Below are 15,934 nucleotides of genomic sequence, written 5' to 3' on the forward strand. Positions count from 1 at the left end.
TACTTATAGAAGCGTATTTGTAGACTGATACTTGGATGTGATTTAAACAATTGTTCTAAAAAAATATCTGGTGTAATTTTAGAAATGTTAGATCTCAAACTTTTGGAATATTTTATTAGCTTTATCTCAAAAATAATGAAAATATTTTTTTCTAGATTTAGCTTGGAGGAAGAAGGTATGTGAAATGTAGCCAGCTGGGAATATTTAGATTTCCTCTCTCTCTAAATGTGGATTTACCAAGCAAAAATCATGGTCATAATAGGATACAGGAATAGAAGGAAGTGACTTAACGTGCCTACATATATGACCTTACTGTACGTGCCAAGCATCCCTATCTGCCTATGATGCAAAAGCCTTTTCCCATCTTGTGAGTCACCACGTAGGCACAGGCCATGACATATGACCTGACTTAGAGGTCAGTTTCAGGCATCCATTCAAATCACAGCTGCCTCTGTGTCATTTTTTTTTTTATCGTCCCTGGGACATTAACAAATCATATTAATGGCTAGGAGTGTAAAATAAAGGACTGTATTGAGATCCTTGAAAACATTAAGTTGTATGTGGTAACAGCAATTTATTTTAAGAAAAATATTTACAGCACATGTACCTCTGTGCTCTACCTAGCAAACTTGTCCAGATAATATTTTCTTTGTAGCAGAACACTAAAATGCATAAATGATAATTTAATCATTGAGATACCATCACAATACTATACTCCTGTATGCGTACTGATACACTGTTAATTACATTATTAGCTTTCTGTTAAAAAGAAATAATGTGTAAGGGTCATACCTGAGCCCAGCTGCCTTCTTCAGACTCCTTCTATGTTATCAGCAAGAAGCAATTAGTAAAGCAGGTAAAAAGACAATAAAAATGAGTTATAAAAAGATGTGGGTTTCATGTGTATGTTAATCCTAGTACAAATGAAAACATACATGTAAAATGTGCTGATAAAATAACTCCAGTCAGCAGCAATGCCCTGGGCTAAACTACCTTAAAAATGACAAGCTTAAACCATAAAATCTTAGTAGGGAAAATCTAGCTAAGTTTTCAAGATATAAAATTATTATAGCTTGGTGAAACTTTACAGCATCATCTTAAACACTTTTTCTATGGTTTCACAATCAAAACACAATCATTTACTTAGAAAACTGGGCACTAGAGATGCCAATTTTTGTTTCTAGTTGTTAAGAGTTTGCAACGTTCACAATAAAAAGTGATCTTCTTCCGAATGTATTGTAAAGGGTTTTTTTTATATAACTTTTTAATGGCAAAACTATATTTTTCTGGCTGGCCAGTTAAAGAGGTCAGTTGAGAGTTGTTGTATTTGTATTTATCTTTACCAACAATAACAAAATTGAAAATGAACTCGGTTGTAAAAAAAAAAAAAAATATTGATGAGAATCTGCTTCATGAATGTTCATGAGAAAACTTAAAATTGTACAGCAAGCATAAATTTCTAAGAAATAAGTCTTTCTTGTATCAAAAATTAGCTTCAGTACCTTCCTTACCATTTATGGATGGGGCTGACTATAAAGTTTTCCAAACTGAAGATAGGTTTTTCAGACATCTCACTGTAGGATTGTATCACGTTTTTATAAAACACAGTTATGGAGTTTTTAGGATGTAATGCTAAAAACAAAACCTAAAATAGCGTATGTTCCAAGTAAAAAAAAAGTCGAAACTATTGAATAAAATCTATTAATGTTTATTTATGTTCCCCCAAAGCAGGGGGAGGTTTGACAAAAATCAGTAAATAAATGGCACATTCTATGCACCTTAAATCAAACAGCATGATTACAGGAGTATGAACATGAAAGACTCCGCATTAATGGAAACACTGAGCTGTCTAATGCACCATTCTCAAGCCTCTTCTTATTTCTTTCCATTTCAGCAGATATAAAACTATGCTTAGAAGAGGAACTAGGGAGGAGAGTACAGGGGAAATGTTGCACCTGTAACCGCAGCAATTTCATTTCACTAAATGAGGTTTCACACTGGCAGCGAAACTATTGTGTAATGAAAATCTCCAAAACTGGTTTTAGGTTCACACAATTTTTGTGATCACAATACAGTTTGTAATTTCTTTTGCTGAGAAATGATGTAACTGTTCTTTAAATTAAATTTCACTGCTCCCTGCGACTTTCTAATGGCATGCTTGGGAAGCATCCCACAGAAGATATGGCATCTGCATTGAAGCAGATACCTCCTAGTTCTCTTTTGAGCACACTGAAACCATGTTCAATAGAAGTGGAAAGACTAACCGTTTTAGCTGGAGCAGCAAGATTTTCCATCTCTTCGTGGGTCACCCAAACATTGCCTGAGGGCTATGGAGAAGGCCCGCAGGGTGGCAGGTGGGATCCACATTAGGTAAGCAGTGGTAAAGAAGAAAGGCAGCACCACTGTAAGTTAACAGCGTATAGCATCACCATCAGCACAACCACGTTCTTGCCTCTACCGAACTGCAACTAGAGACAACTTTAAACAACTTGGTTTGTAGCTTTCGTTAGAGGATTCTGAACAGACACAATGGAGTATTTCAGCTAGAACTGATGGATGAAATCCGGAAGGGCACCGTCACAAAGGAAAGAATAATAATTAAAGCTGCATTTCACACACAAGTGGCAAATACAACCTTTAGCTCATAGCTCTGTCTGGAGGTAAGCTTCAGTTCTCAAAGATTTTCCAGCCTAAATATACTGCATGCATCACATGCTCATAGCGTAATCTAAATAATGACTACTTTGATGAGGCTCTGAGCAACCTGCTCTAGTCAGGGATGTCCCTGCTCCTTGCAGGGGGGTTGGACTAGATGACCTTTGAAGGTCCCTTCCAACCCTAACCATTCTATGATTCTATGATTCTATGATTCTACTTTCCCCATGTTTCTATAAATAAAAAATGTCAAGAGAATTCACTTGTAAAACTATTTTTCTTCATCCTATTGTTTCCAGTTAAGTTTATAGGACAATGAGATGAAGCAGGGTTGGGGTGTGGAAGTCTGCTGTGCACATAAGGTGAAATTTGTTGTGTTTTCTCAGAGCTGAAGTAAATTAACACCTTTCCTGAGAAAGAGCAGAGGCAGAAAGACTTGGGACTCAGAAATGAACATTCCAGGGCAGGGCAGCTTTGTGCTGCCAATTACCCAGGAAGAAATAAAAAAAACAAACAAGGCAGATTTATTCCCAGTGTTTCTAGCTTGAGTGTACTGTTTTCTCATTTCATAAGTGTCAATGAAATGAATTCTGTTTAGTTATTCAACATCATGTTTAGTCTATACTGCTTTACTTAGGTGAAATCCATTATGACTCATAGTATTACCATGGTTATGGCAAATACAACTGTTCTGAGGAGAGAAAATAACAGATGGGGAACTATAATATTTAAAGAATTTTAGCAATGTGAAGATAAAAGGCCAGTCAATAGGAATATTCGAGTCCTGTTGCCAAGTTGCTCATATAGCTCAGTGGCTCTGGTACTCCCTCAAAGGTATCTCAGTTCTCATTTCCACCAAAAAATTCTCCATTAATTCTATGATGATGAGAGATTACGAAATACAAATATTATTATTATTAACGTCATTATTATTGTTATCTTAGTATTAGAAGTCTAGTCTGCACTGCTTGAGTAGAGGTCTTTGTCCTTCACTTCTATGCCATGTTTCCCATCTGATCTGATTTTTTTTCTTGTTTTATTTTGTTACAGTCTCTGGTGCCTCTTTCATAGCCAGTACCATCAGCCTCTCAGCATGAAACTTCCCTTTCATTATCTTGTTTCTTTCTCTCCTCATTAGTCTGGCCTCATTTTCTTCATTTTCCTCTAAAAGGTGCTTTTTATCTATAGCACATACTTTCTTAATTTCCCCTAATGTACTCTCTTACTCTTTTTGATATATTCTCCTTTCCTTTCAGACCTATATCTCTGTGTTTCTTATTTACTTGCTTCCTTCTCATCTGCTGCCACTCCTCCCTTTCTGTCCTTCGTCACTGAATGTGCACACTCCACTTCTCCCTCCCAGACTCTCCCTTCACACCTCCAATCACCATGTCTCTTAAAAGCCTGAAGAACCTAAGGCCAGCTGACTCAGTTAACATTTGAAAGGATGCAAAAAAGGGGAATGGGAACAAGATTCAAAGGAGCTGTGTTCCCATATAACCTCTCCCTGCTCCTGCCTTGCTTGACCCCTCCCCATCGAAAAAAAAAATTAAAAATAGAGAAACAAATGAAGAAAAAGAGAAACACAATCTGATTTAGTTGGGAGAGATTACTTGAAGGAAAAGAAAGGCAAAAATACAAGCAAAATTACAAATAAGATGCTCAATACTGATCATAACATCAAGGTCAATCAAAAGTACGACTTAAAAAAAAAATAAGAATATCTGCTAAAGGAAAAATATCTGTGATCAACAATCAAGCGAGTGATGAACAGGTCCTTCGAAGTCTCTATAGGACAGTTCCCACTGATTGTGAAGTGTGTGTTACCGCAGAGCCACTCTCGTACTACAAAAGTCTTTATAGAGACTCCTGCAGGTTAAAGTGGGGAAGAAAAAAATTAGCTGAACAAGACTCACTGTTCTGGATGTTGGAGGTGCTGATGGACTTGTCAGGGATACCATCTCCTGGATTGCTAATCGGAGCTTTAAGCGATGAAGAGGATTGCTGATTCCAATTTCTCTTTGAATCTCAGTATCGGACAAAGCAGACATAATAGCTCCGCTCTTCACGTTGGCACGGCAGGCAGCAACGTACCAGGCTGGCATGCCTAACCAGAGCTGTTGAGACAAAGGACATATTCAGCCAAAGCATTGCTTCATTTCTCAAATGAAATTAATCATCAAGGCACCTATCAATCTGAACAAGCATGGTAATACACAAAGATGTGTATGACTATCATAGTCTTTAATAAAACAAAATTGTTTCAGAACTTTTGAAATTGCCATGGCTTCATGTGAACTCTTTTTGTGGCTTTTACTGTAACTAGAACTTTAAAGCAACTGATGCTTTGAATTATTTTCAGAGCTACGTGCCTCCATCACCTGGGCTACTCCTTTCTGAAGCCTTTAATGAGCAAGTAGTGGCACAAGTCAGTGTTACTGCCCATTTGATAGTCTTATTGTATACAAAAAACAATCTAGGAGTAATTGATTGAAAAAGTATTTTTTTCAGTTTTGTGCTAAAATGGCTTTCTCTCTTTTTCCATGTTAGTCCCCACGGTGTACTCATGAGGCACAATCTTATGCTTCTCAGCTTTTATTTTCTTGGTAGAAATAAGGCAAGCACAGTTCAGATAAGTTCCATCCTCACTAGGTTAGTTACTGTAAATTTAGGAACAGTCTGGTGTGTTGTCCCATCCCAGCTAGAAATACTGGTTAGAAGTTGCAGCAAAATGTGAGCACAGCTACATCACCTGTGGATTTAGAAGATATGTACTTGCCACTTCACACTTTTCCTCTGCTTATGCTAGTCTTACTAGCCTAGGTCAGCAACAGCCCCTTGCTTCGCCACTTACTCTGTTCTTGTAAGAGGTAGTCCCCACTTCTAGCAGTCTTTCCTGGGACCTACTCAGTATGAATTCTTCTAGGTTTTCTCAGCTTCCTCATTTTGTGCTGCCTCATTAATATGATCATCAGTGGCTACAGATCTTTGTTCCCAAGGAGATAATTCCATAGCAGGGATACACACGTGTGGGGAGCTTTTGTCACAGTGTGAAAAACATTACACTACAGAGAAAAGTGTGAGGAGGAAATAAGCAGGGAATGCTGTATTCACTGAGATTGGATGTAACACAATGGAAAAGAAATACATACCTTGCTAGGTGCTTAACTCCACTAAACTGCTAGGCTTTATGAAACCTGAGAGAAGAAGATTCTTCTCCCTGGAGAGTAGCCCTTCCCTGCCCTCTCTCCTCACCCTTTTCCAGATCACTGTCACTTGTGGGTTAGTGCTGTGAATTACATTTTTTAGCACATAGCTCTCCCCACTGGAATGGAGAAGCATAATGTATGACAGAAGGTTTCCACTGGGCAGAAAAACAGCTAACATTCTAGATTTTGTGACACTGAGTGTCAAAGTGTGCAAATCACCCTTCACTATTTAACCATCAATGTATCTGAATGTACACACTTCTGTGTACATAAGATTTATATACACATTTATACAGCTACCTAATTTTGTTAAGTATAGATCTGTTGTACTTCACTGCACTGCTATATAATATTCCTTCAAATATAAATTGTCAAAAGCACTTTTAAAATGTACCGATTAGTTACTAATGGCTTGTAGTAGCAGCTTGTTTTATTCTGCTGTTTCCGAAATAGAAACTTGTCCATGAGCATACAATGCAGTGATACTGTGTGGTAGTAGCCATTGTATTCAACATTTTCAGATTTTTTAAATTAGTTCTGGTAGAGGGCAATTAATGACTATCTGTGTTTGAATTTCAGTGGGATAGAGCATCCGTGACTGTAACTGAAGTGACTGAGAACTCTATCTCTCTGACCATCTTGAACAGGCCATCAGAATTAGCTGATTTCATGATTTTAATTTTTTTTTCTCTTAATAATGGCTTATTAAAAAAGGACACAACGTCAAAGAAATTATTAAAAATATGCCATCAGTAAAGTCATCAGCAAATCTGGAAAGCAGAGCCAAACTGAAAGAATTTTTATCTAATTTCTCACAGTACAGGGAAGCACTATGTCATTATTAACAAGTCTATACCTTATCTGGGACATATTTACTTAAAAGACAGCTGTTAGATCACTTTTATGTCACACAGAAAACAGACTTGAATGACAGATTCCAAAGGAGCTCAGACTTGAGCTCAAGTCTGTACTGACTTGATGTGTCATGGGGCTTGAGGAATGACTGCATCATGTTTCAAAAAAGCCCTTCCCACTGTCGGGATGAGCCACTGCCCCCCATCCAATGCTAGTCTGAACCTTACAAATATGATCTAATTGCAACTAACTGTAATGAAATACAAAGTTTCATGAAAGCCAAAAATTTCTTTTTAAAAATTATGTACATTACACCCAGCTGCACTGAAACAAAGGGCCATGAGGAAACAATGCATAGCTTTAAAATGTATTTAATATTCTCATTTAATTTGACATTAATTTTTTTTTCATACATGCACTTGAAAAGCAGGAAAGCGTAAATACTGGGAGTTATTCACCCTGCAGAAATAGATTCAAATCTTTGCCGCTCATTAGGTAAATTACTTCTTTAACAAATTAGGTAAATTAGCTCTTTAATAAACAGCTGTCTCTACCAGAAAATGCAGTTAGATGAAAACAGCCTCTGAAAAGAGGGTACAGTAATTGCTCTAGGCAGAGAACTCAGACATCAAGATTGATATACTTTTCCAGAATTAGTTAAGAAAACCCACAGTCCTTAAAATAAGTCTCAACTATGTGCTACACACAAATGATCAGAATAAATGCTAAGGCTGAAAAGTTAAGCTCTGTAAAGTTTGGAAATGTCACAACTGCGATCATATATACTTCTTTAATGTGGGCCTTTGTCACCTTCAATATTAATTTTGGTTTTTATTCCAAGGGTCACATATAATATTTTCGCTAGGAGAGTATGAAGTGCACACAGTGTCCATCTGCAGACTGAACACACAGATGCTCACAGAATAAATTCAGTGCTTCTGCCCTCATGTCTTTTTATCATCAGTATTCAATCTGCATTGAATATTGCAACATGAACTTCCTCATGGGCGTTCCCGTGCTACTCTCATCATATTTACCATGAAGTTCATAGACACAGCCCCTCTCTAAGACAATGGGAAGCATATCCTATTTTGCAGCTAAGAATCAAGGAAAACAAAAAAATATTAGGGCTTAACTTGTCAGAAACGTCTTCAATTTTGGATTATCCTGGAGGACATCAAGGGCAGATTTTTCTCAGTATTCAGAAATGTATAGACCTTTGTATGTGCACCTTTCCAGCAAACCAGCTTTGACTGTAATGTTAAGTACTTGTGACTGATACGAATCTGGTTATAGAACTCTCAAAGTCATATTAAAAAGTCAGGTAGTGGCCAAATTAATAAATGCTCCATATTAACAGAGATATTTTTTGGAAGGAAGATATCATCCTATTTTCCAAGGTCAAATGCAAATGCTTGAATTGTCTTTCTGTAGTTTTCATTTCATTTTTTTCATTAGGTACCTTCCGCAATTCCAACATGAAGCAGAAATTTTGTAGACATTAGCTGCTTTCATTCCTCATCCTTAATTTATTCCCTAAACATATTCCTGTTAAAGTTTTGGAGGGGGACCTTTTTTTTTAATGGACAGGAAATACTCTACAAATTCTCCCTGATGATCAGTGAATAATACCCACAGCAGATATAACAACAGATGGGAATACATAGAGATGCTTGGTATAGACAAGGAATAGACATCTGTTCCTTGAGCCAACAAAGTGCTTGTATCTCCACTGACCTGAAACAACCTTGCCATGTAAAAGTGACTGTGTATTTCTATAAGAACATCTTCACTTTCTGCGTTTTCCTCTCCTCAGTATCTGGATAAATATTTTTTGAATAGTTCCTTCATGTAAAAAGTTCCCTGATTTTTGTCAAAATTGATGGACAGATCTGCTGAATGTTTCTCTGGATAGGTTCCAAATTCCCTTCATTTAGGCTCTCCAAACAAAGGATTTCAGAGATGAAGGCACTGTCTGTCAAATCAGAGAGACTTCAACCTGGATCTCCTACATCCCAGGTGAAAGTGCCAAGAAGAACACTTCATTTTCCTGTTTTGAGTGATAGCTAGGTAAATCAGCCCTTTCCCATTATAATTTAAAAAGACACAAAGTCACAAATTCTTTACATTTATTAAAAATTCTGAACATGTCGCTTTTGTGTGAGCTTCAAATAAAATTTGATAGCAAATTTTTATTTTCTCCTTAGCACATCATCCTACATAACCTTTGTCTGTGTAGTTCTTAGATATTTAGAGACTGAGAAACTACAAGATTTCAAAAATTTGGGGTTGTGCAGCTGATAAGCCTTTTTTCCTAGCCTCATCTCCCTGTGTAATCCTGTCTTACTTTTTTCAGCTCTAGTCTCTGATTTACACCATCCAGTGTCAAAATCTGTTTAGAGAGGAGGAGACTTTAACAGTCTCTTAGAATTTGTAAGGACAAGCACACAGAAGCAGTCTACAAACATGACTCTCGTTTCCAAGTGATGGCCAACATTTACCTCCAGCCAGGCGACCACTGTAGGCCCATCCCATTGTGCAAAAGGCAAACCCTTTCTCCGAGCTTCTTCCAGAAGTTCATGTCTAGAAATGGATCAAAAACTGTTAAATATGCAGAGGTATGCATAAGGAAAACAGAGATTCAGCCATGCCTTTTTGTTAAGGGTAACGACAGTGAAGCACGATGACAGGCATAGAAAACACCAGTGAACAATACAGCTCCTTCTCGTTTTTGAATGTATTTTTTTTTTTCTTGGTGCATTTTGACATCCCTTTAAACACCTAACGTACAGAAGGCAAGGTTTCTGTCTGTTCTTAGCTGAAGCAATACAGAATTGGGATATGCTATATAAAAGGTTCACCCATATAACAGAAGACATTGTTGAAGAGAGAAAACTGAGGGGTTCCTCCTGAGGCTGACTTAGCTCTGGTTTGGTAATGATTCAGAAAAGACCGAAATCACCAACTTCTAAACCTGGGCTAAGCATAGATATAATGCATCTGGGTATGAGAGGTCTCAGTGCTGAAACACTAAACCCTGCTGGACCAGCTATGCACAGTTCTAGGGTCGCTGGAGCTATTCTGCATCTTAAATACGCCATCCATGGCTAATTAAGAGTTGGTTGTATCTTAAATAGTTCCATGTTTGGTGGTTTTTTTAATTATTATTGGTTATGTACAAAATAAATCCATGTGGTTTACTGATGTATACATTTTCATAATTATAGAATTGATGTAGTTGCTCAGTTTTATACATATACATACATATAGACATATTTCTGAGTTGATCATTGACTGCAATGATTGTGTACATAAAACATCATCCTCAAAGCTTAAAATAAACTGTTAATACAGCAGTATTAAATATTTGGTAAAGTTACATATAGGCCAGTCAGCTAGACTATCAGGAGAATGCTCTGAATTAAACACATTCAACCATTTGACCAGGCATTTTGATTCCTGGAGCCAGAATAAAAAACCCACTGTGGTGGTGGCATAGAAAAAGCAGTCCTTCAAAAGTCTTTTTTTCTGCTATTTAACAACATATTTTCAGCTGCCTCCTACTGAGTAAAACACAAAAGAATGCTCTCAGCAACATGGTCTAGTGAAAAACAAATTAGACAGGGACTATGCTAATGTAGTATTAAAATTTGCTTACATTCCCACATAAGAAGGAAATCTTGGAATTATAGCTTCAGTTTTGCTCTGTCCTCCTTTATTACTACAGCCTTTGTGGTTCAGTTATCCCTTGGCAATTCTTCACTGCCTTAGCAGCCTTTCAAATACATGTACTACAAAATCACAGCAGATAAAAGCGATGGAGTGATCTTATTTATAAGGAATACTCCTTCTGGGATTTTTGCACTGCCAAGGGGCCAGACTGAGAGAATTTGGCTTTAGCAGAAAACGGATCTCAAATAGCAATTTTGCATACATGTTTAAATCCTTCACTCTGAATATTAATGAAGACAGCTGCTTTTCTTTCTGTTTGTGCTGTAGTAATATGTAACGCTACAAATACTTGACAGCGCTACTGAAGTTTATCTAGCTTCTCCTCCCACACATCCTTTGCAGCATACCTTCATTCAAATGTCCAAAGACACTGTAAAGCTATCTTTGCTTTCTATGTAAGCAAAATCCTCAATAAAACAAGATAAAGTTGCTCTCTGGGTACACAAATATGTTACACATGTTACTTTCAGTAGCTGGAGGAGGTGCAGAAATCCCGTATTCCCAGGGAGACAAGCAGTGAAGGCCAATAAAGACATACAGACTTGGCTGCTTAGGAAAGCAGAAGTAAGGCATGGCTAGACACAGCCACCTCCCAGCTACCTGTGGATGAGGTATTTGGGTCATAGCCCTTCCCTTGGAGCTGGTTCTGTGGAGTGTGTGTGAAGCTAGCAGCACTGTCCTCAGCGAAAGCCAAGCTTTCAGGGATGCCTATTCTTCATCTGGCCAGTTTTGGTGTCTCATGGCCGAGCATAGACCCCACAGAACCCCGTACAGCTTGCTCCTTCCCCAAGCCAGCCCAAGCCCAAGGAGCAGCCCCTTCTGCAGTCGGAACTGCCATGAAAGCACCATCCTTGGGAGGAACCTGATCCCAGATTTTTTCCTTACTTAGGGCATTCTCTTAGCCCACACCAGCTGAAAGAGCAGGGCTGGCTATCACAGTAAGTAAAAAAGGAGATTATGGTTTTGAGGGCCACTGGCCTTCTTTGCTTGTGTTGGGTTCCTGCTCCAAGCAGAAGAGCAGCAGCACGTGGTCTACAAGGAGTTGGGGATGAAATTTTGGCTTGTAACTTTGATTTGGTGTTAAATCCCTGTGTGGCCTCAGGAACCGAGTTATCTGAAGATGCAGCATTGGCATGTTAAGTTCTCACTTCCATTAAAAACTTACTTCCTTTATGCTGGCATTATAAAGTAGATATTTATAGGGACTCCTCTGTGACTTTGCAACATCTGAACTGGCCTGAGGCTTGGTGTGGAGGCTTAGCATTATTCCACTGATTCTCAAACAAATACACTCTCCTAGAATAGGAAAGCACTTCTGTTACTTCAGGGGCAGTCTGGCTCACAGAGCTAAAGGAAAATATATTTGTGGTTATTGATTTTGGCTGAAGAAAATGGGGCCAGGCCAGAAATGGGATGCTCTATATATATCCTATAGCCAAAGACTGCGGTTTGATAAACATAATCCAAAGGGTCTTGGCATGTGAGAGGGAAGTGTTTTGAGTTGAAAATACTTTTAGTGTAAAGTTAAAATCCTTTACTCAGACATGCACAGGGAATACAGCCATCATAAGGTCTGTGCCTCACTTATTGATGTGGAACACTAAAAGGATTTTAAAATTATTTCTTTCCCTTGAAAAGAATTTTGTGCTTCAGAACTTGTATTTTCTTCCTTCAGATGTTTAGTTTAAACACTTCTCCAATAATAAAGTTTATTTAAATTATATTTACTTTTTGAGCAATATTCTTCTTTGACTACTTTTAACACACATTAGGAGATCTGCAGAACCTGAACCTTCAATTTCTAAACCAGAACTAAACCCAGAATTTCTATTTCTTTTTACTAAAAGAAATATGCTTTAGTTGGCAGTCAAAGAAAACTTTGAGTTTTTCTCTATGAACTAGCACTATAGAAAAAACTCCACTCTTTCAAAATAATTTCAAAGTGTCATGTAGGAAAAACATGTATCATTTTGATCAACAGTGCAAATCATCAGAAAAATGAATCCAGTGATTTGTCTATTTTGGAATATAATTAGAATATTTTAGAACAACTTGAATGTGGTATTGTCCTCGTGGGACTGTCACTGGCTTCCTGAAAACAGAAGGTCCCTAAAGACAAATATTGGCAATTGCAGTTCAATTTTCCTTACAAAAACATACAACCGATCACAGGAGGAAGAAGATACAAAAACCCTAAACCTCATCACTCCCTCTTCCTTTCATTACAAAGATAGGGTTTGGATGTCGTGAACAGCATCATACAGCTTCTCTAATTTGGAAGATGCTTTGCAGAAGAACGTGGGGATTTTCTCCTCCTAAAACTTTGTCAGAAAAGCACTACATGTTATAATGTGTCCACTTTGCATTGGTAAGGAGGTAGGGAATTGAAGTGTAATTATTTCCATGCTTATTTAGTTTTTTGGCAACACATGAAAACAAGCTGATAAGGAAGAATTGACATTAATTAGGCATTAATATAAATGCTACTATTTTGCAGATAAGACTTTAAACCATTTATTACCACTGGAATGAATTCCAAATTAAAACCGTATTTTTAAAGATAACATTATTACTGTTCAAGAAGAAAATCCTCTTCCTGGAGGCATTATGGGAGTAACTGTAATATGCTATTTAAAATATGTCATTGCCCTGAGCCTGGTTTTGCAAAGTCAGGACATTTCATGAACATCAGCTGTTTAGCATTCATCGAAAATCCAAGAGATGCCTCTATTTGTCTGTTTTGGAGAGAGTGCCTCATAAAGTGGGCTGTCTTCACTCTTTTATCAAAGATAAAAGAGAAGGAGGATATCACGTCAAGTTATGTTGTGGAGTCGTGTGTCAGAGAAGAAGGACTGCCTCCCTAGCATTGACTTCTGGTGTTTAATCCTCCTCAAAATTATTTTCCTAAAGATTTTGTTACACTGGGCCATTTTCTTTAAGACCATTCTTTTGAGAGGCAGGTACAACTGCCCAAATCAACCTACCAAGCTGAGAGCACAACTATCTCATACCACAGGGACTATGAATGCTTCAATGTCCCTCTGGACAGCAGTGGTACATGGGAGCAAAAGGAAGGGGGAAATAAGAGCAAAACTATGTTATTATCCTGCAAATTTTCTATTTCATATATATCCTTCCCTTGTACTGGGAATATTCTAGCTCTGTATCAGTAGCCCTCACCAATCCATTGCATAAAACTCAATGAACTTTATTAAAAATAAGAATAATCTTTAAATAGACTCTGTGTGGGATGTTAACAAGATCTTGGTTTAAAGTGTGTCATTCAATGACATTCAATTTTCTTTATGAAGATCAGGCACCCCCTCATGAAGCAAACAAGAAATAACAGCTTAGCATTTCTGATACACATAATGCAAACACTCTGTGTAGCACACAAAGTCCAGACACTGTCTTGATGAAACCTGAACAATGTTTCAACACAGATCTTCAAATTTCTGCAAATAATAACATTAACTCCGACAGTTCTAGTAGAGTTCACATGAAAATTCCTCAGGGATATTATGTTGTGCATATTACAATGTCTGTTACTTAATGTAATCATAAATGTGAGATAAATTGAAAAAGAGGGACAGTGAAGTCAAGACCCAAATCACGTTATTAAAATACAAGCAGAATCTATTAAAAAGATTTGGCTAACAGGAAATTTAGATTCTATGAAATGGCCTTTACTCAGACATTTTCTTAAAAACATAACAGACAAAAGTATTCACCTAGCAGACCCTCTGATTATTATTAGTATTATTGATGCTATCATAATCATTGTTATCATGAATACTAAAATGTTTCATTTACAGCAAAATATTATACATTTTTGGTTTCTAGAAGGGAAATAGAATCATAGAATGGTTTGGCTTGGAAGGGACCTTTAAGAATCATCTAGTCCAACCCCCCTGCATGGAGCAGAGGTATCTTCAACCAGACCAGGTTGCTCAGAAACGATAGAGAAATTATGCTATATTCATCTGAGTAATCCTGTGATTTCAACTCAAGATTAAACACACCTGCCTCTTCAAAGCTACCATACTCACATTCAAAGACCGCAAAATTCAGGAGAGAGGATTTCTAATGAATTAAGATGGATTTGGAATTTATCTCTTCTATTGTCATTTGCTAAATATTTAAGAGAGGCTAAAATCCTGTAGCTAACATCATTGTATGACTAAATGCAGTAGTTAAATTTGTATAAATTAATAACAATATCAAATGTCTAAAGTATAAAAAGTATAAAAGATAAAAAGTAACAAGTTACATTTTATCTATTTATCTTCTGCAAGACTATAAATGTTTTTAAAGTAGGAAAAAAAAAAGAGACACTCAAACTTGATATTGCTATATAATGCAGGTTTAATTTAATATGAAAGGATCCATTTGACTTCAAGACTGCACTAATTAAAAACTGGGTCAGACCTTGTTTCAACTTTGGCACTTAGTGACCTGGCTTTTAAATAATTTGAAATCCTCATTCTTTCTCCTTTTTGATACCTGATATAACAGTCAGATGGAGAAAAATGGACAAAATTCAATTTCAATTTTTTACAAAATGTTTCTTATTCAACTTTAAGGAGTTTTCAGAAAAAAATCACTGCAATACAGAAATGAAGATGCAACTAATAAATACAAATTTTTAAATCTATAAACCAAAGAAATATAACTTTAAATTTAATAGCATGCTGATAACACAGATTGGCAAAGCAGATTTAACAATGCTGTATTTATTCTATATAGGTGTACATTTTAAGCATACGCAAGCTGAAGAGCAGCATTCTCTTTCCTGAAGGTATATATTAAGCTAAATGAAGCATGTTTAGGAATGCATAATACAGACCCCAACAAATCAGAGCTGCAGAGAGCTACTATTAAAAAAATAATAAAAGACCTGTGAAATAAACAGACTTGCATAATACATAACCTTGCAATCATGTATTCACTATACTACATTAGAGACTCTTGGAGTTCCTAGGTTGATTAAATGTTATCAAATTTATTTTTATAAAGCCATTTCATAATCACATACTCTAAATTAACATGGTAACCTCTCCTCTCTTTGAGTTTTTTATGCTTACACCTTTAAAAAGTTGTATCTCATATATGCTTTGAATGGATGATATTTTCTCCCTAAGTTCCAAAAATTATTCAAGAAAAAAAAAATAACATTTGTACAATAGGTCAAAGAGGAGATGAATATTTAAAACCTGATATCAGGTTAATTTTTTTTTTTTTTTTAAAAAACATTGAAAATGAACTGGTGAAAAAGACAATAGTAAAATTATATGCACAAATGAAATATTATTGTACTCCTACACAGCATGAGGGCTCATACAGAAAAAAAGAAATTGTGTACTCTGGATTACCAGAGTGTTTTTGAGTTTGAGTCCTCTGTTATTTAATTAAATAGAATTTATGCCTTAACAGCATTTGTTAATCTAGGTCTTCACTCTCATGATTTTTCCACTGACTTAAAT

General features: G+C 36.6%; 1 protein-coding gene across 1 annotated transcript in view; it reads right to left on the reverse strand.

Annotated features, from left to right (window-relative positions):
• PPFIA2 (PPFI scaffold protein A2) overlaps positions 1-15,934 on the reverse strand; it is a 332,013-nt gene that overhangs the window by 12,352 nt on the left and 303,727 nt on the right. The window contains exons 22-25 of the mRNA XM_086749863.1: positions 9,221-9,302; positions 4,572-4,772; positions 2,265-2,327; positions 793-822 (exon numbers count right to left, since the gene is read on the reverse strand). Of these exons, the coding sequence (XP_086605989.1) occupies positions 793-822; positions 2,265-2,327; positions 4,572-4,772; positions 9,221-9,302 (376 nt within the window). The remainder of the gene's footprint in view (positions 1-792; positions 823-2,264; positions 2,328-4,571; positions 4,773-9,220; positions 9,303-15,934) is intronic.

Source organism: Chlamydotis macqueenii, chromosome 1 (genome assembly GCF_036417535.1).
Source record: "Chlamydotis macqueenii isolate bChlMac1 chromosome 1, bChlMac1.mat, whole genome shotgun sequence".
Classification (NCBI taxonomy): Eukaryota; Metazoa; Chordata; class Aves; order Otidiformes; family Otididae; genus Chlamydotis; species Chlamydotis macqueenii.